General features: G+C 41.0%; 1 protein-coding gene across 8 annotated transcripts in view; it reads right to left on the reverse strand.

Moving 5' to 3' along the window:
- Positions 1-27,199, reverse strand: part of Mynn (myoneurin) — a 28,854-nt gene that overhangs the window by 1,531 nt on the left and 124 nt on the right. The window contains exons 2-9 of one of the 8 annotated variants that reach the window (XR_005974920.1): positions 26,117-26,408; positions 18,480-19,273; positions 17,339-17,498; positions 13,214-13,392; positions 12,307-12,390; positions 11,071-11,157; positions 8,153-8,470; positions 5,688-5,781 (exon numbers count right to left, since the gene is read on the reverse strand). Coding sequence is in view for 6 of the 8 variants with exons in the window: in XM_041659000.1 (XP_041514934.1) it covers positions 8,211-8,470; positions 11,071-11,157; positions 12,307-12,390; positions 13,214-13,392; positions 17,339-17,498; positions 18,480-19,273; positions 26,117-26,382 (1,830 nt within the window). In the remaining 2 variants the exon portion in view is untranslated. Of the gene's footprint in view, positions 1-5,687; positions 5,782-6,606; positions 8,471-11,070; positions 11,158-12,306; positions 12,391-13,213; positions 13,393-17,338; positions 17,499-18,479; positions 19,274-19,880; positions 20,075-26,116; positions 26,409-26,729; positions 26,839-27,199 lie in introns of those variants that run through there. The other 7 variants (XM_041659002.1, XM_041659000.1, XR_005974919.1 and 4 more) reach the window with 7 other exon arrangements.

Below are 27,199 nucleotides of genomic sequence, written 5' to 3' on the forward strand. Positions count from 1 at the left end.
ATTCATTAATGGTAATCACAGCACACAGAGGGAAATCCCACATCAGTCACTGTTTACTGCCGCAGAGGCCAGCAGAATGCTCAGACCCATTTATTCTGATGCTATTGTCATTTAGGCCCCTTTCTACATCTGGATACCATCTGAGAGATAAGACAGAAAGCGTTCTTCCAAAAGATGAGCAGGCCAGTGAGAGCAGGCTAAGCTGCTGCTTCCTTCTAGGCTAACCCTTAGTTACCTTAGTCAGGCAAGGGCTTGAGGAGATACACAAGTTCTGCAGGAGAACTCCACTTCCTCTCTACATCTTATACTGAATAAAATTACAATGTATCATAACTTCTACTTCCCTTTTAGCAATCATCTTCTGAGATCCTGCTTAAATATAGCTGATTAAAGTCATGAGTCACATTATACTAATAATGATTTAACTCTGAAGGCAAAAAGTTAAGTGCCACACCTTAAAAATAATATGAAGACAAAATAGAAATGACTGAGAAACACTTCAACGTTTCAACACTTGGTCATCAGAGAGATGCAAGTTAAAACTACTTTGAGATCTCATCTGATACCACTCGCAACAGGCAAGATCAATAAAACACAATAGCTCATGCTGCTGAGGATGTGGGATAAGGGGAGCACTTATTCACTGCTGCAGGGAGTGCAAACTTGTACAGCTACCATGGAAATCAGTGTGGCGGTTCCTCAGGAAGCTATACCTGGAAATCCGATTTTGCCACATTCGGGCATATACCCAAAGGTCTCTACATCCTACTACAGAGACACTTGTTCAAGCATGTTTGTTGCTGTTCTATTCATAATTGGCAGAAACTGAAAACAGCCTAGATGTTCATCAACAGATGAATGGATAATGAGAACATGGTGTATTCATCCAACAGAATACTACTCAGCTGATAAACAGTACAAAATCCTCAGGTAAACAGACGGAGCTAAGAAAAACGTCATGCTGACTTCCAAAAGATAAACATGTTATGATGGCTGCTCTGGACTCTCAACTGGACTCCATCTGGAGCTAACTAAACCTCAAGCACCTGGGCACACTAGGAGGGATTTTTCTTAATTAAACCATTTGAAGTCAGAAGATATACCTTAAATCTGGGCCACAGCTTATATAAAGAACATGGAAGAAGGACACTTTTGCTTTTTGCCTGCTTGACCTCACTCTTGCAGGCAAGTTCATTCCTTCACTGGTATTAGAAGTATACTTTTTCAGGATTCTGAGACAGCCATTGTTGAACTAGCCAAGCTATAGCCTATTAGCACTCAAATAAATCCCATATATATATTTTGATATACATATGAAACATATATATATATTCATTCTATCAGGTGTTTTTCTAGAGAATACGTAAGTAAAATTTAGCTTTAAAGCCTGTGATACGTGTGCTACAACCCAGACAACCAGAGGTTAGGTACCAAGTAAGGGATTAGTGGGGAGGAGAGGATCTCCCAAAGAAGGAGAAATAGAATATATTGTTATGAAGAGATGGCAGTGGGAGGGGCCTAGAGTGGGAGGACTGACTGGGAAGGGGTGGGTGAGGAAGAGAGAGGTGAAGGAGGGACAGCTAACACAAAGAACCCCACTACTATAGAAACTTCCTAAAACATATACATACATGAAAGAAGTCTATGGGGCTGGAGAGATGGCTCAGAGGTTAAGAGCATTGCCTGCTCTTCCAAAGGTCCTGAGTTCAATTCCCAGCAACCACATGGTGGCTCACAACCATCTGTAATGGGGTCTGGTGCCCTCTTCTAGCCTTCAGGCATATACACAGACAGAATATTGTATAAATAATAAATAAATATTTAAATAAAAGTCTAAATGAGGTCACCAAACAGCAGGGGAGAGAATGCCCCAACTAGACATATTCCACCACCAAGTGAAACTTCCAGTGCCAGGAATAGATTACATAAAATTCAGTTGTTAGCCAGAGGGTCCTACTGATGAGCATTCATGGCACTAGAATGTCCTCTGCACACCACCTCAGGAGGAAGACAACCACCAGCGTGGGTGGACGACTCACGGGAACAGTATCCTCCAGATGCAACAGGTCTGGTGCACACAAGAATTCAAAGGCTGGCAGTACTCACAGGGCCTGCACAGTTAAAGTCAGACAGTGTCCCAGTGCTGAGAGAGGCAGCAGATGGGCTCACACCCCTAAACAAGAAGCTATCCGCTACCAACATCCACTCACTTCAGGACAGGCCCCACGCCCAGTACTAGATGGCCGACACAAAAAGCTATCAGGAGACTGTGTGGTGGTGGTGCACGCCTGGAATCCCGGCACTCAGGAGGCAGAGATGCTTCTGTGAGTTTGAGGCCAGTGTGGGCTACAAAGCAAGTTCCAGGACAGCCAGTGCCGTTAACAGAGAAACCCTGTTTAAAAACACAAACAAACGTACAAAAACTTATATGGTTTTTTGTTTTTGTTTTTTTGTAGACTGTCTCAAATTGATTTTTTTTGGGTATGTTCTGTCTTATTTGGTCTTTTGCTGTATATTTTGGCTTCCATTTTTGTGTCTTTTTCTTTCTTTCTTCCTTTTTTTCATTCTTTTTTAAGAGAGAGACAAAGGGCCTGAAGTTGGATACAGGTAGAGAGTAGTGTGGAAGAGCTTGGAGGATTAGAGGGAGGGCAAAACAATGATCAGAATACATTGCATAAAAAGGGAAAAAAAGCAAAGCAAAACCTAATAATACTGACCTTATTTACCCTCCACACTCCCATTTTCATGCTGCTCTATGAAACGGGGTCACTGTGTCTCTGTCTGAGACATCATCTCTTGGTTACAACACCAGCTTCTCTAGTACACTTCACTTCCTGTAGACTTGGACTGTCTCCACTGACGTCCAGACCAAGTCTGAAGGGCCTTGTCATTTCCCTATCTTACTTAATATTGCTGCATTTCATGACCCAAGTTCTTGGGAATGCGACTGGCTGCCAGCCTAAGGACCACTTCTCCTTGGTAAGGCACTGGGTCAACTGAGGTCACAAACCAGTAGTCAACCACCAGAGGGTGTGATATCGTGGGTTATAAATGTGGCTATGTCACCCTATCCAAAAACTATTTCAAATAATTAAGCATGGGTGCTTCTCATCAGACACTTTCTGCATTCTGCCTAGCTCCTCTTCCATCAGCCACATGTCACTTCCGTCAATCATTTCACTTGTCTGCCTGTGAACAATGGCCCCTTCTCTCTCCATTCCACTGCTCTTGACCCCTCACACCTCCTTTCTTAACCTCCTGTACTGTACCCGGCATCATGGCTTATTTTTCTGTTGTTGATTTTTCTCACCTAACTGTAAGGTGGGTAGAGTTACTTGCTTTAGTACATTTTCGGGAAGGTTACTATGTTTTTTTGATAAATCCTTAAATACAGCAAATCTTTCATCAGTAAATGGGGGAAAAGGTTGAAGAGGGCAAAAGACACCAAGGTCTCAAGAGATGAATGCATAGCTATAATCCCAAGACAGAGGAGTCTAAGGCAGGAAGATCACTGTGACTTCAGGTTACTCTGGGCTATTTGATGCATCCAAGCTCAACACAGTTACACACGGTAAAACCTTGTCTCAAACAAACAAAAACAGTGTTCCTATAACTCAATTTCATTGTTGTTCAAATGAGTAAGTGAAAAACACAACTTAGTTGTTTTATTTGGTGGTTATTTCCAGCCAAATAGACTAAAATCTCCATGTAAAAGATAAAAAATTCTATTTCAAGAATTCCATTTTAAGTGCTTTTCAAAGACAGAGCACCAGGAGTGCTCAGGATGACAGCTCCAGGGTTATGGGACATGCTGAGATCAGCTGCAGGGCTTTTCTAGTACATCTGCCCAGCACCGTCTGACTCAGTGGATGAAGCTGAGTGGGGTATAGATGTCATTATTCTTAAACGCCACTCCGATAGGAGTAAAGGCATTACAACTATTGGCTTAAGATATTTTAAAAATTAGTGTATATAATTAACTATCTGCTTTAACTATTCTGGTAGTGCCAGTCCTGTAGGATTAAAATGTACAGAAACAATAAACTATTTTTGCAATAAACTGACAGAACTTTCCATCTTGATAAAGCTTTCTAAAATGGTCTACTGAAATGATCCCATGGAATTAAACACAAATACTATTCAACAGCTGTGGTGAGCAAATGTACAGCTGGTAGACCAACAAACAGACCCATGGGAAGTGTATTCACATGGAAAAGCCCGTTCAGCAGAGCTGTGGGAACACCTGCCTTTTGGATAGGTCATTGTGAATTCTGTAGAAACCTATGGCATTTCTCCCTCCTATAGTATCCAGCAGTGTATATCTGACTTTTCCTGTAGGGCAACAGAATGCCTTCCCCACACTGTGAAGCCCTGGAGTGAAAGCATTCACTCAGTCAAACCTTTGTTCTCATAGCCCAAATCCACATAAAACTAGTCCCCCAACTTTCTTTACTGACAGCACTCACTGATAAGAAAGGAGCCCTAAACAGGAGGCAGTATGTCTGCTCTAACAGAAACTCAGAAAGGTGTAACCTACTGGTCTGCTCTACCTTAACAAACCGCTAATATGCTGTTATTACCCTTCACCTTGGTTTTGATTAACATTTTAATGAACTGCTTATACTGGAAAAAGGCCTGAGTTGCTAAAACTAGCTTCAGAGAGAATTCTCACTTGGACATCCTGCTGGAGTCAAAAGCAAGCCTCAAACGAGATTCCTTTTAACTCAGACAACTACACTGAGGCAAATCAGGCACCTTGCCTCCCACCCAGGCCCTGGCTACCAAGGCTGTGTTCCCCGCTATCAGGGAGCTTCACAGCCACACCCCGTCTGAGGTGTAAGATGCCTCCTTGTCAGGCCCACAGTTTGTTTTGTTTTTGATTCTGTAAAATGCATGTTTGATACTACTGTTACCGCCTACAGAACTGCTAACTTGTCTGTATGCCTATAAAACTGAAAGCTTTTGTGGTGCACAGCCCCCTTTCCCCCCTCCTTCCCTTTCCTTCCCCCAAGCAATAAAGAAACAAGCAGGAGGACCATGCTCAAGTCAGTCGGGCTGTCCTTCCCCAGCCAGTTTCCCCTGCTGTAGTGAATCTTTTTGGACCCTGAGAGGTTTAGTGGGCTTAACCCCAAAATAAACCTTGATAAACAGCAAAATTCATATAATATATAATCTATAATTTCTTTTTTAAAAAGTCTAAAAGCTAACACTAGAGTTAAATAATACAATACAAAACAAAATTAGAACATAGTTTCTAAGATATTCATCATTTTAAAGACTTTCAAAACCTTCTGTAATACTTACAGGTCTTTCCCAAAACACCACATCACAACAAAACAAAGTGCTTAGCCCAGGGATTCTGTGTGTTAGAGTGATGACCAGATACATCTACAATACACACAGGCTCGAATAAGGAACAGCGTAGTACTGAAAAAGGAAGAGAGAACACCCAGGCTTTCGGCTTTCTTCACATGAAATTCTAGAAGAGCTAGATATTTTAGATAACTAAATATTCTAGAAATTTTAGATAACTAAAGCCACATCAACTTAAAATTTTTAGCTATGCAGGTAATGCAAATTAAAAAGAAAACTTACCTATTCCATATTGCAATCATATAAAATAATACTGAAAATGACAAATTTGGAAGCTTTCAAAATGCTAAATACCAGGTTAGCTATTGTATTACCTGTCTGGAGGATGAGGGAGGAAAGTCTTGAATATGAGGGCACCTTAGGCTGCACAGAAGAGCTAGGGCAGTCTGGACTATAAAGTGAAACTAGCTGAAAATTTAAAAAGATAAATACAAAAAGACTATCATTACATTTGAGAAAGCTGGGCAATTTTTGCCCTTATATAACTATGACATCATCATAGCAGTTTTTAGAATCTTTTTAGTATTCTTGTCTCAACTTTACAGAATGCTGTGATTGCACATACGTGCTACTATGTCAGTCATAGCACTTTAAAAAATGCAAAGATGTGTTGTATTTGTTTATGTTGTAGAATATTTGTTTAACTATGTAAAAATGTATTGCATTTGTTAACTGTGTTATGATGTGTGCTGTTTTACCTTGCCTGCCTAAGGTACCTGATTGGTCTAATAAGGTGAACTGCTAACACCGAAGAAGTAAGGACTTCCCAGCAGGGAGAGGAAGTAGGAAGTTATTTAGGCTAGGGGAGGAGAGAGAGAGAGAGAGAGAGAGAGAGAGAGAGAGAGAGAGGAGAGAAGGCAGCGAGATGCCAGGGGTCAGACAGACAGATATGGAAGAATCAGAAGAGTAGAACATACAGAATGAAATAAAGGTAAAGGCCCTGAGGCAAATGTAGATGCATGGAATCGTGTAGAATTAAGTTAAGAACTAGTGGGACAAGCCTAAACTAAGGCCAAGAATTCATAATTCAAATAAGTCTCCATGTCTTTATTTGGGAGCTGGTTGGCGGCTCCAAGAATTAGACACTTGGATGAATGAAGATGTGAATTACACATAACCTCTCCACTTGGGCAAACTTGTTAAAAGGGGTTGACTCTCAAATTTTCTTTAGTCTTGTTACATTCCAGCAAATTGTTATTTATCTTAAACCAGAATAATTAGCTAAACATTTCATAACCTTACAAATTTTATTCAAACTCAGAATGCTCATTTAACATACACACAGATTTCTTAGCTAATAGTAAAATAATAAGTTCATTACACAAAGGTGGCTATTTCACACTCTCTCCAGTTAAGTCTGTTCGCTCGTGGTAATTTACTGTGAAAACGCTATATGCTCTAGAAAAGGTATCGCTACTTCAGTCTAGAAGAACCGAGTGCTTTTATTATGTCTTCTCATTTCTGAGACTTGAACCCAAACAGGGAATTATGACTAAAGAATTCAATATTGGTAAACATATTGAATTTATTTCAGTGTAGTTAAAATCATGAAAACAAGTAAGCATAACTTATGGCAGAAATGAGAAATAGTCCTATTTTTATCAGTCCTACGGGAACTAACCTTCTGAAACTGTAATTTAAAATACAAGGGTGAGGCAATGAGATAAATTAACATGGAGGAAAGTGGCAGCAAGCGTCTAGGATGGGGTGACACTGAATTCTCTACATCCTCCTGGAATGAGAGGACCACTAAGAAGCTAGAGCCAACAACCAAAAGTTGTAGTTTGATTTATAAAATTTAAAAGCCCATACTTATAGAAAACTCAAATATAAAATGGTAAATAAACTGATAATCAAAAAGTGTAGCTTATAATTGAAGTTAGGATAGTAATCCTATTTGTGTGTGTGTATGTGTGTGTTGCTTTAGGCAAGCTACTCAAGTTTCTTGATTTTTCTATGCAATAATATCAAATTGAGAAGCCAAGTGATTTCTAGTATGTGTTTTATATCTAGAAAATTCTTTTTAGAACATTTATTTTAAAAAGTGCATATCCGATAAAAGATAGGCTTATCAAAATTTTCAAACTTGTTATATATTCACTTCCAATAATCTAAAAATCTAATAAAATATAAAATGAATCAAATTTCAAAACCGTCTTTTGACCACTTAAAAACACCAAATATCTATTTAAAAAATATAGTCTCAACTCAAAACAAAAACTGATTTGACTATTGGCTTTGTCCAGAGTACTAAGTTCATTCTAAATGAACAAAAATGTACATACATTTTTCTGGGTTTTAAGAGAAATACTTCTTTTGGCTCTATTAGAAAAGTTACCTCTAAAGGAATATATTAATAAATAGCACAATTCTTCCTTAGTATCTAAATTTTCATAGGTATAAATATGAAATTTAACACCCCCAACAGTTTATATACTGGTCCACAGGGTTTACAAACAGAAACACTTTGAAGTTGACAGTACTGTAGATTTGCTTAAACAGTTAGGAAAGAACAATAAAAAAAAAATCCACAGGTCAGATTTTACCTCAGGAACAAAGAAGTCAAAAATAAGAATGGAATTAAGGCAGCTTTAACAGTGTCTAAAACTTACCACCCAAAATAGTGCTGCCACAGTGGAAGTCTCTCCCTGAAAGGCTGTTTACAATGAGAGCCAAAACCAACATGAGCACCGATGGATGCAGAGTCAGGTGCTTTTACTTCTAACATAACATAATGGCCACACAGCTCAAATGAATGGGGAGTAATATGAATACGCACATTACCAGAGATGTTTGTTTACTACCAGGGATGTCTGAGCAGTTCCACGCCCTCAAAGTCAATATAATTGCTGTAAAAAAATCAACTGTGGCTCTGAATATCCATTCCCAGTTGCCCTCAACAGTGTGTCAGACGTTGGAGACTGACTGTCTGTGACAGGCAGAAGCATATGGTCTTCAGTTCCCAGTGGAAGCGCTAAGGGGAGAGTCATCTCTGAAGGCTTCACGTCTAGAGTTTCTGACAAAGGACTTCTTTGTGTGGGATCCTGTTCACTTAAAGCATGGTCCTCTACACTGCCATCTGGAGTTTTATCTGCACCTGAAATGGAAGTCAGAAAGTATCCTGTCTTTAACAATACAAACTAAAGAATTGTCTGAGGTAGGCTAATCTACTTACAAGTCCTAGAAATTACGCTTAGTCTCCAAACCCATGTGCGACCTGTTTCTCTCTCACCAATGTGCCTGATTGTATTGAAACTTAGTGTTGGGCATATCTGGGCTTCAAGAGTAGAGTCAAGCACAAATACCAGTACATAAATAGGTTTAACATTCGAAACCTGGGTGAGCTTTTTCTCATCAACCTTATTACATATTTATCAAATTTCATATTCGTACCTGTGGCACCCATTCCTCTTACTCTTGTTTAACACTCCACTCAGTCATGCCTCAAATCCTCAACTGGGTTAGACATTCCTTGAGGCTAAATGCTCAGCTAAACTTTTCTAATTCCCTCCAAATACGGCAGTAAAGTAAATAAACCTTTGTACACTGGCTATTTTAACAAGCAGTTTCTGTTATTCTGTGGCTTATCATTTCTCCCGAGGTGAGAAACTGTCACACTGACTAAAGATGCACCTTTGCTTGACTTTACTACTGCTTTGAACATGTTGCTGCCACCCCAGAAAAGCTGACAGGACGCCAGCAGCCTCAGCAGACAGCTAACAGTACATCACCTGTCTCACTAAGCTGCAATTCTGTCTTCTTCAGCCTAACCAGTCAACAAACAACCTGTGCTGTCTCATCTTGGTGACTCATCACAATCTCTTCTGCTTGAAATGACCCATCTTGCTATCTCCATTTTCTGAACTTTTCTCTCTTCAACTTCGTAAGAATAAATTCTTTCTTTTCTGACAGTCCTCCCCCTTTTTAGATACTGTCATTATGCAGCCCAAGCTGGCTTTGAACTTGCAGTCAGCCACCTTTTTCCCTCAGCATCCTGAGTGCTGGGACTGTAGGCATGGGCTGCCATGTCTAGGTTAAACGTAAGCCCATTCCGATGCTTCAGAAGCACTCTTATTTAGCACTTGTATTCATCGTGTCTGACAATCTTATTCCGTTAGATCTCAGGAGTTACATCCACGCTGTAAGCTCTTGCTCAGCTCTGTCTGCCCTGCAGTCATGTGTACTCCATAGATATTAACTAGACTGCTGAACTCACTGCGGCTGTCAGAGGTTTCTGCCTTAACCCTTACAATGACTTAGTAACAGAATGTTTAGTTTTTGGAGCTGGATATTGCACCTAGGGCTTCATGCATGCTAGGTAAGTATTCCATCACACCCATTATCATCATCTCCATAGTTGTGATACTTTTCATCTTGGTAGAATGCCGTAAGTACAGTGAGTCACAGGCCTACAAGTCTGCACTCTGGCTGCCTACACTGACGGAGCATTTTTGAGCTACCAGAGTTCTATTTCCTTCCACATTTCTAGGCTCTTCTTCACGATAGCTCTTTTCTTTCTAACCACTGTCTAAATCACCCAGACTGCATTCTGGAGAGTAATGCTACTTAGCTTGCTTATATTAACTTTCATTTTTGAAACTACTCCGAAGTCATGGTTTGTTCTGAGGCAGGGATGCCCATGTAGCTCACACTAAACTACAATCTTCCTGCCTGTCCTCTAAGTTCAGTGTGTGATATGTGCCACTATGCTTTGCAGCAAATCATGTGTGTGTATGTATAAACGTATGTATGCATATACACAAAAATGCTTGTTTTAAGATACAGGGTTTCTCTGTATAGCTGTGGAGCCTGTCCAGAAACTTGCTCTGTAGACCAGGCTGGCCTCAAACTCTCAGAGATCTGTCTGCCTCTGCTTCCTGAGTGCTGGAATTAAAAATGTGCATCACCACTGCCAGGCTGGCAAATCATAATTTTAAAGGAAGAAATAGTTGAAGTATTTTATTATTATTATTATTTTATATGTACAAATGTTTTGCCTGCACATGTAACTGACGCCTGTGGGGCCAATAGAGGGAGGGCATCAGAGCCCTCCACACTGGAACTGGAGTTACAGACAGTTGTGAGCTGCCGTCTCAGTGCTGCGACTCTAACCCAGTCCTCTCAAGAGCAGCAGTGCTGAGCCATCGCTCCAGACCCTGGAGATTTTGTGTTTTCTTTTTAAAAAACTGAAGTTCAATATTTCAAAAGAACTAGAAAGACAAATTTTCTGTAAATTATAAAGCTACTTTATATGTATATATCTATGTTTTGCTTTTTGTTTTCTAAAATTCAGTTTATTTACTTGTTTGTTTTGTGTGTGTGTGTGTGTGTGTGTGTGTGTGTGTGTGTATGCGTGTCAGAGGACAACTCTCAAGAAATTGTTCTCTCCTGTTATCTGTGAGATCTGGGAATCCAATTTAGGTTATTAGGCCTAAGCACAGGAGCCTTGAGTCCTGTTTTCTTTGGGATTTTCTATCTGTTGCTTGAGACAGGGTTTCACTAGATTTGTAGTCAGGCTGGTCTTTCTTTCACATCTTTCTGCTTCAGCTACCTGCCTACTGAGATGATGAGCATGAACCACCACATCTGCCTACATCTAGTTTTAAATACCTGTCTAACTTACACTGCTGAAATGTCTCTCTTGACCTGCTCCGGCCCCACCAGAGGGCAGCGCAGGCTTTAAGCACATGCACTCACCAGAATGGACCTTTGCTTTGTGCTTCTTCAAATTTTTAATGTCTGTGTAAGAATTTCCACATAATTCGCAGATAAATGGCCGTTCTCCTGAAAAACAAGATAAAAACTTTAAAAACTCGGTATTTTCAACATGCCAGCAGACATAAAACTATCCAATGTTCTAAAAATAAAGCGAAAAAGCCACTTTAATCACTGGTTGTGACAGTGAGATGAGCATCCTAGACACAAAGGTGTACTTTATAGAAAGTAGAAACCAATCTCAGGAAATTAAGTGAGATGAGACCCTAGACACAGGTTCACTTTACTTTATAGAAAGTAGAAGCCAATCACAGGGAAATTAAGCATGTTCATTATCTGAAATTTTCAAAAAATAATCTGTTTTACTGCTATCAGATACATATTAGCTGCCATTCATATGCTAAAATCTGGCTACAGAACTAGAAAAAAGTATAGCTATAATTTTTGCTCTCATACACCTCAACAATGAGGAAGTCTTCCAAGGAAGACTGACGATATTCTACAATATAAGTGCTTTCAAATAAGAACTGTTTGGGCTGGGATGTAGTGGAAAGGCAGGCTGCAATCCCAGCACCTGTAAGGCTCTGAGTTTGCTCTCCAGCACTACGGGGGTGGGGTGATGGCTGAAGAACCACGGAATGCCTTACCCCAAAACCAAGGAACATGAGGGTACAGGAGCTGCAATGAATTCACCAAGACCCTCCTATTACTCTGGACAAGAATTATGAAGACAGGTTTTTGAAAAGAAATGAACAATATATTTTAAAAGTAACATTTTCCTTTCTTTTAATTTTTAATATTCAACATTTTCTTCATGCTATTTACATATTACATGTTAAAATAAACATGTTGATATTATAATCTATTCTGGAAACTTGCATATAAGAACACCACCTGCTAATTCTGACAGCTCCCTGGTGTTATCTATTCATCTTTTTTATATATTTATTCATTTACTACAAACATTTTTGTTTAATAGACATCCGGCATATTTCTTGGAAAATCTACACAATTCTTAACCAAGTTTAAATTATACTCTAAGCAACTTTAAAAAATAAAGAAATGAACAAATAAAAACCTGACATGTATACATTAAAACCTTATTATCACAAAGTTATGACTAGAAACTATATAGCCCACAATGGTTTCAAAGTCAAGGTTTACATACAAAGGAATTAAGAGAGAACAAAAAATGATACGTTCTCCCTAAACACAGACCTGTATGGGATCGAAAGTGTTTGTTGAGCTCTCCTGAGGAAATAAAACTTTTCCCACAAATACCACATATGTATGGTTTTTCACCTAGATGGAAAATAAAAGATAGCGAAGTGGCATACTATACCAATGTAATATTATCAATTACAAGTGATCTAAAGTAAGCTTTTAAAAATATCATCTATATGAAAGCCTTTCTACATTGTATCAGAGGCACTTTCAGCAATCCAACATAACAAACTATAGTTTTATATCATCTGTCTAGCTTGATATTTTTCCCATACTAAAACATTACTTCTGCAAATGTCTTATCTTTCCTAGAAGAGATCTCCTGGGCAATGTGTTTCTTAAAACCAAAAAAATAAAAAATTAAAGCCACATTTCAAATTTTGCTTCTACTTTATTATCCAAGAAGAATATAAACATGTGAGGAAGATCATTAGCAGTCCACCTTACAAACGAAGGGTCCCTTGGTTTCAGAACTGGTAATTTGCACTTGATGCATCTGTCTGTGTTCCAAATCTCAGAGTGTCTATGCAAAGGAGGTCCCAGGTCACAAAACAAGTTGTCTAACCCACCTCCAGCTTAATTCCCCCTTCACATGCTTATTCAAAGGAGATAAATTCTCAAAAAAAGGTTAACGAGGTTTTCTCTAGTCATAAAAACATGTCTCAATTCAATTCATATATTATCTTCAGAATTATCCTACTTCAACAAGCCTAAGCTACAAGATAAAACTTTCACCTACCTTGTATTTAATCTAAGAGTTATGTGAAAATCATGAACATAGCTCCAAAAATAGCAAATGTAGATATCTAACTAAGAAGTCTATAATCTACCTTTGGTAAGAGCCCAATTCCCATTCTTTTATCTGTGTTCTAACTGCAGTCAGTCTGTATGTAACTCTTACCTGTATGTTTCCGAGAATGAGTAATAAGAGAACTAGAGACCGCAAATGCCTTTCCACAGGTGTCACACACATAAGGCTTTTCTCCAGTGTGCCTACGGACATGGTAGGTCAGTGTGCTGGCTTGGGCAAATCTCTGCCCACATCTATCGCACACATATGGCTTCTCTCCACTGTGCTTCCTGTTAGTAAACAGAAAGCACTACAATGGTAAGTAGAGTAATCTAGAGGTCAGTACATACATCAAGTATTTTTTACATAGTTTTTCATGCAGCATTTTATTTCATCTTAACAGGCTAAGACTACACATTTAAATTCAATAGTTGATTCTATGTAAAACCCACCCCCAATTTTTTTAAGTTATCAAAACAACAGTTCTGAAATAAGTTAAAAAAAAAAAACTTTTGCCATCATCATTATATAGTTGTCTTAGAGTTTCTGCTGCTGTGATAAAGATCATAACCAAAAGCAACTTGGGGAGGAGAGAGTTTATTTCAGCTTCTATTTCCATATCACAATCCATCACTGAGGGAAGACAGGGCAAGAACTGAAGTAGAGGCCATGGAGGGAAGCTGCTTACTGGCTTGGTCCTCATGGCTTGTTCAACCTGCTTTCTTACACAACCCAGGGATGGCACCAACCACAGTGATCTGGGACTTCTCCCATTAATGCTTAATCAAGGAAATGACCTATAAGGTTTGCCTACAAGCAACCTGATGAAGGGAATGTTCTTAACCAAGATTCCAGCTTCCTACATGTCTAGGTTTGTGTCAAGTTGACAACAAGCAACTAGCAGCACAATAGTTATTACCAAACCCCAAATACAGCAATTCCTTTGCCAGTCCATCTTACTGGTCGAAAGTTCTTCCTCACACCCAGCTGACAGTTGCTTCATAGTTTACTAAATCACAAGAAAATCTGGGGCCAGTGAGTTGGCTCAGTAGGCAGAAAGGCCTGCTGCCACCTAAGTGTGATCATTGGGTTCCCAACTCCCTTGGGTGTCCTCTGGCCTCCACAGGCATGCCATGCATTGTAAAGATATACACAAACACACACAAAATATAAATGTAATTTAAAGAAAGAAAAGCTCCATATCATTGCATCCTACCTATAGCATCGGTGCATATATATCTCGTTTTCCTTCTGTCATTTGAATGTTCAATTTGTTTTAGCTAAACTAAAACAAATCCCCTAACTCCAAGCGTTAATAATAGTTGAATCTAGAATGCTCCCTAAAGGCCAAGTGCAAAGGCTTGGTCCCCAGCTTGTGGTGATATTAGGTAGGGCCTCATTAGAAGAAGTAGGTCACTGAGATTATATCTTTGAAAGATATATCTTGTTCCAAGTCCCCTCTTCAGCTTCTGCTTCTTGGCTACCATAAGATGAGCAGTGGCTTCCACCACACCCTCTCTGTCATATTGGTTTGCTTTACCTAAGGCCCAGAAGTTATGAAGCCAATAGAACTATCTGCCAACAGAGATCTTTCCATCTTAGGGTAGCTGCCGCAGACATTGTCTCAGAGACATCTGGGTATATAGAAAACAACAGTCCCAGTGATGAGTTCACTGGGACTGTATCTCACAATGTGGTCCAGAAGCTTTTAGAATTGACTTTAGGAGGAATTAGGGAAACTTTAAAGATACAGGTTAGGGAAGTTCTAGGAAGACACAAGAAGAGCTTAGTGGGTCATTCTGATACAAATTCAGAAGACCATAATTCTCACAGAAATGTAGACAAGTAGATTGAGGGAAGCATACTGATAACTCCAACACTCAAGAGGCTGAGGTGGAAATAATAAGTTTGAGGTCAACTGGACCACAATTTTTAGAAAGGGGAGGGGGAAGAGAGAAACAGCAAAGGGAATATGACAACAAAGACCGTGTTCATGAGTTGTAGAAGAAAACAGTGCTGCCGGGAACTGAACTTGAGAACAATTTTGCACGCTGGCAAATAACCTGTGTACATTTTAGCCATGCTGTAAGACTCTGAACTGGGCCGGGCGGTGGTGGCGCACGCCTTTAATCCCAGCACTCGGGAGGCAGAGGCAGGCGGATCTCTGTGAGTTTGAGGCCAGCCTGGTCTACAAGAGCTAGTTCCAGGACAGGCTCCAAAGCCACAGAGAAACCCTGTCTCGAAAAACCAAAAAAAAAAAAAAAAGACTCTGAACTGGGTTTAAAGACTTAACTATTTCTGGAGGCAACAATCCTTGACTTCAAACTCTACTACAGAGCTACAGTACTGGAAACAGCCTGGCACTGGCATAAGAACAGACAGGAGGACCAATGGAACCGAATAGAAGACCCGGATATCAATCCACACATCTTTGAACACCTGATCTTTGCAAAAATATCAAATGGAAAAAAGAAAGCATATTTACAAGTGGTGCTGGCATAACTGGATATCAACATGTAGAAAAATAAAAATAGACCCATATCTATCACCATGCACGAAATCCAAGTCCAAATGGATCACAGACCTCAACATAAAGCCAGCCACACTGAACCTTAAAGAAGAGAAAGTAGGAAGTACACTAAGAGAGACTTACATAGATATAATCTACATGGGAAGTAGAAGTAGAAAAAGACAAGATCTCTTGAGTAAATTGGGAGCATGGGGACCTTCGGGAAGGATTGCAGGTGGAAGGGGGAGAGGCAGGGAGGGGAGCAGAGAAAAATGTAGAGCTCAATAAATATTAATAAAAAATTATACAGAAAAAAAAGACTTAACTATTCCATTGGAAGAAATTTCAAGGCTGCACAGTACAAAGGCGTCATGTCATGGGTGACTTTTAGCCATATTTACTCCAAGTAAAGGCAAAGTGGGACTTTTTGAAAAACTTGGAGGTTTGGCTAGAAAAGAAGTGCAGATAAGCAGGGCCCAAAAAAGAACACACCTGAACAGTGAGACTGTAAAGCTGGTGTCTAGCATGTTAGAGACCCTCAGCTTAACTTCTACCACCACAAATAAAACAAACAAAAATTCCAACCAATGGTATATTTTATAATCTCAGCTTGCAGGAGGGAGAGATAGGAGGATTTGGGTTTTGAGACGAGCCTGGGCTATACGGCAAGACCCTGTCTCAAAAAAACAAAACAAAACAAAACAAAAAAACCCAAACAAACAAAAAAAAAAAAAACAAGAGGGAAAAAAATGGTCAAATTTTACCCATCAAAAGCTACAGGGTGTGAAAAGGGAAAATGTAAGTTCTTTTGCGTTGAGACTAAAGTACTAGGCACCTTGCCTACATACAGAGGCATTCAGAGTCTACTGTAGCCACAGTCCCTTGAGAGATCATGGTGGAGCTATCACAGCAACCAGGAAAAAGCAGAGGAAGAGGTTGTGGGGGTGGGCGAGGCAAAACACAATCCCCAGAGGCTCAGGACTCAGTATTTAACTAGGTCTTAACACCTAAAATGTCACCCCTAAATCTCTGATTAAGTCAGAGCCACTTCCCCAAAAATCATCCCTGAACGTTGTACTGGAACTACACCTTCCAGAAATGAGAATCCGGGAGGTATTTCAGATCCAAACTAAATTCTACGTCCAGCCCTAAATGTTCAAGCCCACCCCCATGAGAATGCATTCATCTATCTCTAAGAGTCAGAGAATCTCTCAGAAGTCCAGGTCTACAGTCTTAGAGATTGGGGCAACTGAGTTGTGAGCACTTGTAAAAATGAAAACACAGCTTGCACACATTCTACAGCACAACTCCCATTCCAAAAGAGAGGAATGAGGAAATGCAAGGAAGATGAAAGCAAGGTGAAATCTCGGTAGGGCAAGCATAAAATCAGCAGCATGGTGTAACATGAGATTTGCTCTGGGCACTCATAAAAAAATGTACTCATCCAAAAAAAAAAAAAAACCCAAAAAACAACAACAACAAAGCCCACCCAAGCCAGGCAGTGGTGGCACACACCTTTAATAACAGCACTCGGGAGGCAGAAGCAGGTGGATCTCCTTGAGTTCGAGGCCAGCCTGGTCTACAGAGGGAGTTCCAGGACAGCCAGGGCTGTTACACAGAGAAACTTCATCTCAAAAAACAAAAAAAAAGTACTCATTAAATTACAATAATTAACTAATTAACTTACTTAAAGATCAAACAACTCGGAGTTTTTTGGTTTTTTTTACCTTGCATGAATCTTGAGATTGCTAGAAGTTGCAAACTGTAAATTGCACACATCACATTTATAGGGTTTTTCCTCACCATGATGCATGCGACTGTGGAAGACCAGCTGGCATTTCTGAGCAAATCCTTTATCGCACAGTTCACATTTGTATGGCCTTTCCCCTGAAAGAACAATAACATTTGTATTAGGAAGGAAAAAAAATCCTGTTTAACTTGCTAAAGTTATAAACTTTGAAGGCTTTAAGAGCACTAACAGTACTGGTTTTTGTCTTAAAGAAAATGGTAACTGCTAAGTAACAAAAGCAAATGGGATGTCCTTCCAGACTACTGAAAACACTAACTAGTAGGAAAGAAATTTCATCATAACAGTGAAAGGCAAGAAAAATGTATAAAACATAATGTGTACTAATGGATGCTCACACTTTGCCAGCAGGCCATATAAAACAGATAAACAGAGAAGCTGATAGAGAACGATGTTCAAAAACCAATCAAGTCTAGGAGCAAGTAAAAAGAAGTATTGGTAATATGTAAATATTGGACTGAGTTTTGATATTGTCTCTGTTAAATACTTTAAAAGCTAGAAGCAAGCCAGGCCTAATGGCACAGCTCTAAAATCCTAACTACTCTGGAAGTGGATGCAGAGGCACTGCAAATCCAAGACTGACAAGGTAAGTTCAAGGCCATCTTGAACAACTTAGCAAGACACTGTCTCAAATAAAAAAGCCATCTATGGAAGGGTGAAGCGCTATAGCTTAGTGGTGGAGTACCTGCACAGCATGTTCAAGGCCCTAGGTTCCATATCCAGCTAGGGCCTGGGGTTAGGACCAAGTTTATGCTTATAAGAGAAAATGGTGCAAGAACCTGATGCACTAGAACTTATAACAACAAGCTGTTAATACTTGATTACAATTACGAATAAGATTTTAAGAGTCTAATGCTAAAACATTTTACAAATAAAAGAACATGGCCAATTTTGTGGAAAGGCCATCAATGCTGTATGCTAATATCTCTACTGGATGGAGGTGCAACTTAGTAGCACAGGGTGTGCTCAGTGGAGGCCTTGGGCTCAGTCCCTAGTACCAAACAGAGCATAAACCAAAACAACACAAGCCATCGCAGAGCAGGAAAACAAAGCAGTCTCACCTGTATGAGTTCTTACGTGTGTTTTCAGCTGGTTACACTGGGTAAAAGCCTTTCCACACAAGTGGCAGACGTAGGGTTTGACTCCTTTATGTATTCTCATGTGCCTTCTCAAGCTGCTGGCTTCTGAAAACACCTTCCCGCACGTGTTACACATTGGCTTGGCCTTGGAATACCGCTGATCCAGCTCTTCGCCAGTGTTCTCCAGTTCATAGGGACTCTTTACACTGGCTATATTAGACATGGAGTGTTCTTTCAGAGCACAGTGTGACTGTGACTTGCCGCGTTTCCGTTTGACTGTAACAGTTTGCACAATATCTTGTGCTGGAAAAGTATTTTCCACAACTGAGGTCAACTCGAGTTCTGAATTATCATTTCCCTGGATGACTTGTTCGTCTACAGGTGAGGACAACTTACCTGTATCTAGGAACAGCTCCACAGGCGCACTCTCTAAAACATCACTGGGGTATTGCGCTGCTTTATTCTGTCCTGCTTTCTGTGGATTGAAAGCCTTTTTCTTCTTTTTACTTTGAGATGATTTCTTTGCCAATACCCGTTGTTTAGGATTTGCCTGAACTAAGTCTGTGGATACTTCTGACTTCTCCCGATTGTTATAATCTCGAAGAGTTAGAAGACAGGTCTGTTGATTCAATTCAATGTTTGCAGTAATACTAGATACTTCTGTAGAAGAGGGACTAGCAATAAAAGCAAAGTCTTCCATCTTTATTTTACATTTAGAGACTACCTCTTCTACTTTGAGATAGTCAGCAGCCTGATGAATTTCTTTAACATTCCAACTGTAAGGAAACAAGGCTCGATGACAATATTCTGATCAAAAGGAAAACCTGAAGCAACTGCACATACACTTGAATGCCTTTTTTTAAAAATATTTATTTATTTATTATGTATACAATATTCTGTCTGTGTGTATGCTTGCAGGCCAGAAGAGGGCACCAGACCTCGTTACAGAAGGTTGTGAGCCACCATGTGGTTGCTGGGAACTGAACTCAGGACCTTTGGAAGAGCAGGCAAATGCTCTTAACCTCTGAGCCATCTCTCCAGCCCCCTGAATGCCTTTTAAAGAAATAATGAAGCAGAATTCTGGAAAGATTTAAACTAAGTAACAAATTTATAAAATGTAATTTGACAGAATGTTTGAACAGGTATCTCTGATTATATAGATACTAAAAAAATAAAAAGAATGCCTACTTATAGATGTTGATGAATAACAAAATGTTATATTTTCTGACTGCTTAAAAAAAACAAAAAACAAACAAAACAAAAACATTTGAATTGAAAAATGGTTGTTGGGTGGTCAGCAAGCTGGCTCCACAGGTAAAAGCATTAGCTGAGCAAGCCCAACGACCCAAAAACCCATGGAAGATCCGATGTGATGGTGCATACCTGGCATCTCAGCGCTCCTACAGCAGAGACAGACACAAGACCCTGCCTCAGCAACAAAGAGAAACTAGTCCCAGAATTGTCCTCTGATGTCCACATGTATTCTGTGGTACACACGGGTACATCTGCACTCACAAAAACACACATAGGGTAACACTATGTAGTTTTGACTAACCTGAAACTCACTATAGACCAGACTGTCCTCAAACTCATAGCATTCACCTCCCTCTGCCTCCGGAGTGCTAGGATGAAAGGCATGCATACCATGCCCTGCTAATTTTTTTTTTAATGTTGTTGACAATATATTGCTTCCTCCCATTTCCTCTGAGGCTTCTTCAGATTTCAGTCAAGTTTTCTGAACTGGCAACAGAGCCAGTGAAAACTACTTCCCACTTCCCCTTTCTGCTCTGTGAGGTATTTTTAACTATGCTTCTCACACTTTATTGTTGATATGAATCATGAAGGGTCTTGTTAATGAAGACTAAAATTCGGGCATCACTGATAGTGCCAGAGAATCTGCAGCTGCAATGCACTCCCTGATAGTCAATGCAGCTGGCCCATGAATTACAACTGGGAGGGACAAAGGTTTTGAATGTGCTGACCTCTCTCTAGCTCAGCTTACTGCCAGGAAAGTGTATCACATTAGCTTTGTATGAGAGACAAACCATACTGTTCAACATCCCAGTCAAATTGATCATCCGCCGGGAGTCCAAGACAAGGGGGACTGCTATATTTAGCACTGGGTCTAGCATTCTATGAATTAACCAGGATGAGGCAACATTGCTGGCTTAAAATTCCTCGGTTGTAAAAACAAAGAGTTTAGTTGATATTAACTGCTAATGGCCGGCGGCAGTGGCACACACCTTTAATCCCAGCATCAGAAGGCAGAGGCAGGCGGATCTCTGTTAGTTCAAAACCAGCCTGGTCTACAAGAGCTAGTGCCAGGACAGGCTCCAAAACCACAGAGAAAATCTGTCTCAAAAGAAAGAAAAAAAAAAACTGCTAATGAAGTTGAAGGGTGACGTCTGAACCTAATCTAAGCACACAGAGATGCACACCCTTGAGGAAACTCCCGGCCTGCCACTGTGCCAAGGGTCACTTGGTTCACTAACATAGCCTCTTTTCTGCTTTCTTCCTTGTAACTCAGTAAAAGTGCTCCAATTACAGTTGAAAACATAAAATGATGACAATACTGTTACTGCTTTTTTAAGAGAGGATAAAATTTGAAGCAAAATAAAAAATAATCAGTGCATTGACTTGTCTGGAATCTCCAAGACTGTCCTGCCTGTGCACTGATCTCTGACCCCCACCTAGTCACACTCTGTCCCCGAGAGTTCCACTGTGCTGTACTTTTGCCTCATTTAGTGTTCTCCTGGCTGTTTAAAATGTCTTTTATGACAATCATTTTCAACTCATTGAAGAGCCATATGAGTGAATGTGAAAACCTATTCCTCCAGTGAAAATATTTTATTCTGTGGGAAAATTCATTCAAGTTTTTAAACTTATTACATATCAACTTCTGGTATATATTGTGTCTGAGTCTCCCCCCTACATAAGAAAATATTATTCAAGAAATTATTTTCTTATGGCTCACTGTGGTAATTTTTAGAATATATCATGAATCTTTATAATTGAGTTAATTCTCCATTTGTAAAAATAAAAGTGTAAGTGTCCCAAACATATATCAGAAAATGTACTTTATATGTATGTTACAGCATCACCACTGACAATAAGCATTTCATTATATATATTTTCATAGAATAAAAACAAAGTTTACTCTACCACTTAATATATTTAACTAAATCTCAAAGTATATTTGTGCTTTCTGTTCCATCAAATGAATCACCAAACAGATAAGGTGAAATAAACTCTAAAAAAAACTAATAGCATTAGGTCACATACTAACTGTATAATGCCAAAACAATAATCTCCACAAATTACTCCAAAGCCTATAATCGCAGTTAAGACACTGGATGAAGAAAACCAATCAAGAGTTTTTCTTCACCGGGCAGTGGTGGCACATGCCTTTAATCCCAGCACTCGGGAGGCAGAGGCAGGTGGATCTCTGTGAGTTCGAGACCAGCCTGGTCTACAAGAGCTAGTTCCAGGACAGGCTCCAAAACCACAGAGAAACCCTGTCTTGAAAAACCAAAAAAAAAAAAAAAAGAGTTTTTCTTCAAAGACTGATCTTGTTGCTCTTAAGAACTACAGTTCAGTTCTCAGTGCCCACACCAAGTAGCTCAAGCTCCTAAGGGCCCAGTGCCCTTTTCCAAGGCCATCCACAAACACATGAAAAAAAAAATTAGTAAAACAAATCTTTGTTTGTTTGTTTGAAGACAGAGTTTTGCTGTATTTTTGGAGCCTGTCCTGGAACTAGCTCAAGTAGACCAGGCTGGCCTTGAACTCACAGAGATCCGCCTGCCTCTGCCTCCCAAGTGCTAGGATTAAAGTGTACCACCACAGCCCAGCACAAATCTTTTTTTGAAAAAGGTGTTTTTTATGATATGTTTTAAGCAACAGTGCTTCCAAACTCCTTTTGATCTTTTGGATAGTCACTGAAGGTCATTTAATTATGTATAACAATTCTTAAGGGCTGTGCCTGGGGAAGTTCAGTGGGAGAGAATGCTTGGGTAGCTTAACAAGAAGTACTGGGTTCAATCCTAATCAATACAAACACATATTCTCTCCCGCCCTCCCTCCTTCCCTTGCTGCCCCCACTCTGTCTGTCTCCCCCACCCCCACCAAGAAGAGATCCAAAGAAATTAAGTAACTTGTTAGAACCAAGAAATAACCAAGGCAATCTAGCTCTTAAGATCACTTAATTTTCTACTATGTTGCTTCTTTTCCTTCCTTTTTATCAGAGAGAAAGAAAGACATTCATTTTGGGGGGCTGGAGAGATGGCTCAGCAATTAAGAGCACTGGTTGCTTTTCCAAAGGACCTGGGTTTCACTCCTAGCACCCACATAGTGGCTCATCCAGTTCCAGGGGATTAAAACGCCCTCTTCTGGTTTCCATGGGCACCAGACATGCAAGTGATGCAGACATACACACAGGCTAAAACAAACACCCATACACATGAAACAGTAAGTTTTTTTTAATAGATATATTTTTGTTAATTATGTGTATGTGTAGAGAAAGTGTAATTTGAGTGCAGATGCCCACAGAAACAGAAGAGAGCATCAAATTTCTCTAGAGCTGAGCTTACAGAAAGTTGTGAGTCACCCTGAGTGCTGTGAACTTAACTAGAGTCAACTGCAAGAGCAGTTGAATGAAAATAAAAAAGGACATGACCGCTCCTAGGTATAGTGGAAGAGAAGGTTTATTGTAGATAAAAGGGAGAGAATAGGCAGAAGCAGGACATCTGGGAGAATCCAGAGTTGAAACTGAGTTGGAGGAGGGTGCCAACCAAGAGGAGCAGCCTGGGCCAAGATGAGAGGCAGAGGGAAGGGTGAAGGGACTGGACAGAAGGTGACTGTGAGGAGAGAGAGGATAGAAGGGGGTGTGCTTATCGGTGGGACCAAAGGTTTAGTTTGGCTTCTGGGTGGGAGGCAGCAGTTTCGATAGGATGTAAGACAGGAAACAGAAGGTGTAAGTGCAAGAGGGCTTCGCACAGAGGTAGAAGAAAGTAGAGACATGCAGAATGAGAGGAAGGCTAGGAGGGAGAAGAGTGAAAGGGAGCCTCCTTCAGTCTCTCCATACCCACAGAGACTGCAAAGCTTCCTTTTGTTGATAATCTAGGAGATATAAGGGCCACTCTTGAGTGCTACGGTGCACCGGTAATGTTGGGTTTGAGTGGGCGTTTCTCGAGCCAATCTCATTACTAATGGTGGTTGGTAAGCCAGGGTCTTGGGTGGTCAATACGGAGGTCATTGGGAAGAAAGGATTGTCACCCAAGCTCTGCCACCAAGAAGGAGGCAAATTGATCTGAAAAGAAACCCAGGGACCCATTGACAGAATTGTTGAATTGTTAGGAACAGACACTGGATTTTAGCAGAATGACCTCCAGCCAAGCTAAACTGAATGGAATGTGCCTGCCAGCCATATTGGAAAGCATGGTGAGGTGCATCTTTCCGCCCCCACAAGGCAGAGCAGGCACACAGAATGGTCAACAGTCATCACCTGATGTCCTGGGGGCGGTCAGGATGGCTAGTAAGAAAAACTCACCAACTAGCTGTTGTTGGATGAAGAGGGCAGGTGCCAGATGGTTCAGAAAGTGAGAGAACTGAGTCGGGGGAGGGGAGCTCCTACAATCTTTAACCAGAAGCAATCAATCAAAACATCCAATTAATCAATTATTTACCACTTTTAAATAACTGTGGGAGATTAATTTATCACTGCTGATTATTCCCATAAAACAAGTCTAAAACATGAATACTTCCTTTTCAGAAAAAAAAATTAAACAGCATTTTGGTTCTAGCATGAGTAAGAAGTACATTCTCTCACCGGTGCAGGTGGTGCACGCCTTTAATCCCAGAACTTGGGAGGCAGAGGCAGGCGGATCTCTGTGAGTTCGAGGCCAGCAGGGTCTACAGGAGCTAGTTCCAGGACAGGCTCCAAAGCTACAGAGAAACCCTGTCTCGAAAAACCAAAAAAGTACATTCTCATAAGAAGCTGCAAGACACAAGGAAAGGATCTCAACTGTGTACATGCATACATCTGCAGAGGTGCCCTGGAAAAGAATGTGTACAAAAACAGTGCTTTCCAGCAGGCAGCAGAAGCAGTTCTTCCTCCTTCTAATCTTCATTTGAGGAATGTAGAAGCAAACAGGGCAAAGAGGAAAGAATATAAAATATAAAGTAAACTAAGGCTTGTTGCAAGGTAGGGCTTGAAGTAAGTCTTCACTTTGCCTCTAAAGCAATACCAGTAGTAATGACCACCTCACATCTACGAGGAGACTAAGGCCCAGAAAGGGCTTATTAAAGGAGATATAGAACCACCCAGCCAGGAAGATCTAATTCCAATGCCTGTAATGTTTTTTTCTTTTAGTAGTTCCAGCTGGCCTGGAACTCACAGAGATCCGCCTGCCTCTGCATGTCAAACTCTGGAACTAAAGGCCTGTACCACATGACTGACTTATAAATCTGTTCTACCAATCAGTACTCTACTCGTGTTCATGCTCCGTGTAAGAAACCATGCGTAATTTGACCGAATTCCCTTTGTTTTTGCCCTCTCTACCAAGTAGGAATGTAGCACTGTTGGTCTAATTTGAATAGGACACAGTATATCTGCACAACGAGAGTCTGAAGAACCTACTATTCAAGGGACAGCAGCGTCTTCTGGCATAGCAGTACGTGTGCATTCATCTGCACGCATACATGCAGATGCACGCGTGTTTGTGTGCGGTGGCCACAGTTGACACTAGCTGTCTCCCTCCGCTACTCCTCACTTTCTCATATGAGACAGGATCTCTCACAGACACCGCGTGGCAGGCAGGCAGGCTGGCTGCCTAGTGGGATCCAGAGAACCACCTGTGCCCACCCTGGCGCACTGTTCTTACAAAAATGCTTTCGTGTTGGTGCTGGGGACTTAAAATCAGCTACTCATTCTGACATGGCTGGCACCCAGCCACTGGAGGCGTCGCTGGAGCCCAATACTTAGAGTCTTAAGAGAAGCACAGCAAACCTCTGGCTTGATTAAGCTCTGGGTAGGTTAACAACAGCAACAGAGTTCTTGTTCCTCATCTTCGCACAAAGTGCTGGTTTAGAACCACAGTCAGGACGCTCTGCGCATAGCTATTTAGAGCTGCAATGGAAGGCGCCAGGATGTGAGCCCAGAGGTAGTCCTTTCAACACTCTACTCCAAACACCTCATAAGAAGAAGGCCTGAGGACCACGAAGCCCAAAAGCAATGGGAAACTGAAATTCACTTAGAATCTACCATTTAAAATTCACATTTGCAAAATTCAAATAAAGATCTTTTCTTTTTTGAGTAAATAAGTACGCTGGACAGAACTCTTGATGTTAAAGTGTGTTTTTTGTGATTATCAAACATCTTTTCATCCTAAACAGAGCTACTGAAGTCATGTGTGTGTATGAGTATTGTATATAGTATGTATACTTATATACATACATACACACATATACATATACACACATATAAACACATATGTACGTGCATGTATATATGGTGCACATCAAGACTGAGGATGAGTATGCAGTGAATGGGAAACTATGAATGCACTGGAGCTCTCAAGGCCATCTGCCTAGCTTTCATAACTGAGCAAAAACGTGTACTTTACCTGTCGAGATTTAAAGTTCCTGTATATATAAACTCCAACAGTTTCTGAAATCCGTCAGCCTTCACCTGACTCTGATCAAGAAAAACATTGTTCTCAGAAGTGCTTCTGTAGATCGCACCAAAATACTCACTAAAGGAGGCAAGCACATTCCTGTGCGCCTTAAACTGGAAGTCTCCAATCACTACGGTACAGTCACAGAGAAAGCCCGCTTCCCGCTGTTTGTTCAGTCTCTCTAAAAGGTGCTCACAGTGGTGCGAATACTGCATTTTGGTATCAGAATTTTACCCTTGATCTGAAAGACAAGAAGAGACAGTGAAGTCAATAAGCATCGGCTTTCATGAGACGTCCACCCAAGCAGAGGTAGGGGAGGGGGGAGAAGGGTCAAAGGCTAAACTAACAGAGTGAGCCCTTACTTAGCGCCTCCGCCCCCCTCCCGCATAGCCTCATCAAACACACGCGGTGATTGTCTTTCTTTGTTTTACTGAACTAGGACGCAAATGCAATGAATGATGGCGAACAAAGTCGATTTCATGAGTTGTAAAAAAAAAGGTCTTAAAATCCTAAACTTTTAGAGTTGACCCCTCAAACTTTCAAGCTCAGAAGAAATATTTACCTGAAGGTGCCTAAACAAATAAACTGAGGAATGACTCCTTGAGGCAGCGGGGTTAAGAACGCGAGGCGAGGTGTTTTCATTGCTTTCTGGTCACTGAAACCTGTAGGCTTGGACGGGGTGGTTCCTCCCTGGCGCTAGGCAGGTGTTAGGGGGGCGGGAACGCCCCGACCAGATGAGGGCTGTCAAAGGCTCCGCCACTCCCCAGAGGCGGACACACCCCTCGCCTGCCCGCGGCCAGCCTGGCAGCCGCCGGGTGACAGCCAAAGCCAGTCCGCCCGGGCCTCCGCTGCCCTGCCCTCCTCTCAGCTCGCACTCCCGCGAGTTCCCACGGCACGGGCTGCAGCTCCGGCCACCGCGGACGCTGCCCCTCCCAGGACAGCTCCTTCACCCCGAAACGCGCTCGACCTCCGAGGCGCCAGGCCACGCAGGACCTCGGGGGCCAAGATCGCGAGGGCCGCGGGCCGGGCAGA

This window comes from Microtus oregoni, unplaced genomic scaffold (genome assembly GCF_018167655.1).
Source record: "Microtus oregoni isolate MIOR12 unplaced genomic scaffold, Mior012 000010F_ref0000083, whole genome shotgun sequence".
Classification (NCBI taxonomy): Eukaryota; Metazoa; Chordata; class Mammalia; order Rodentia; family Cricetidae; genus Microtus; species Microtus oregoni.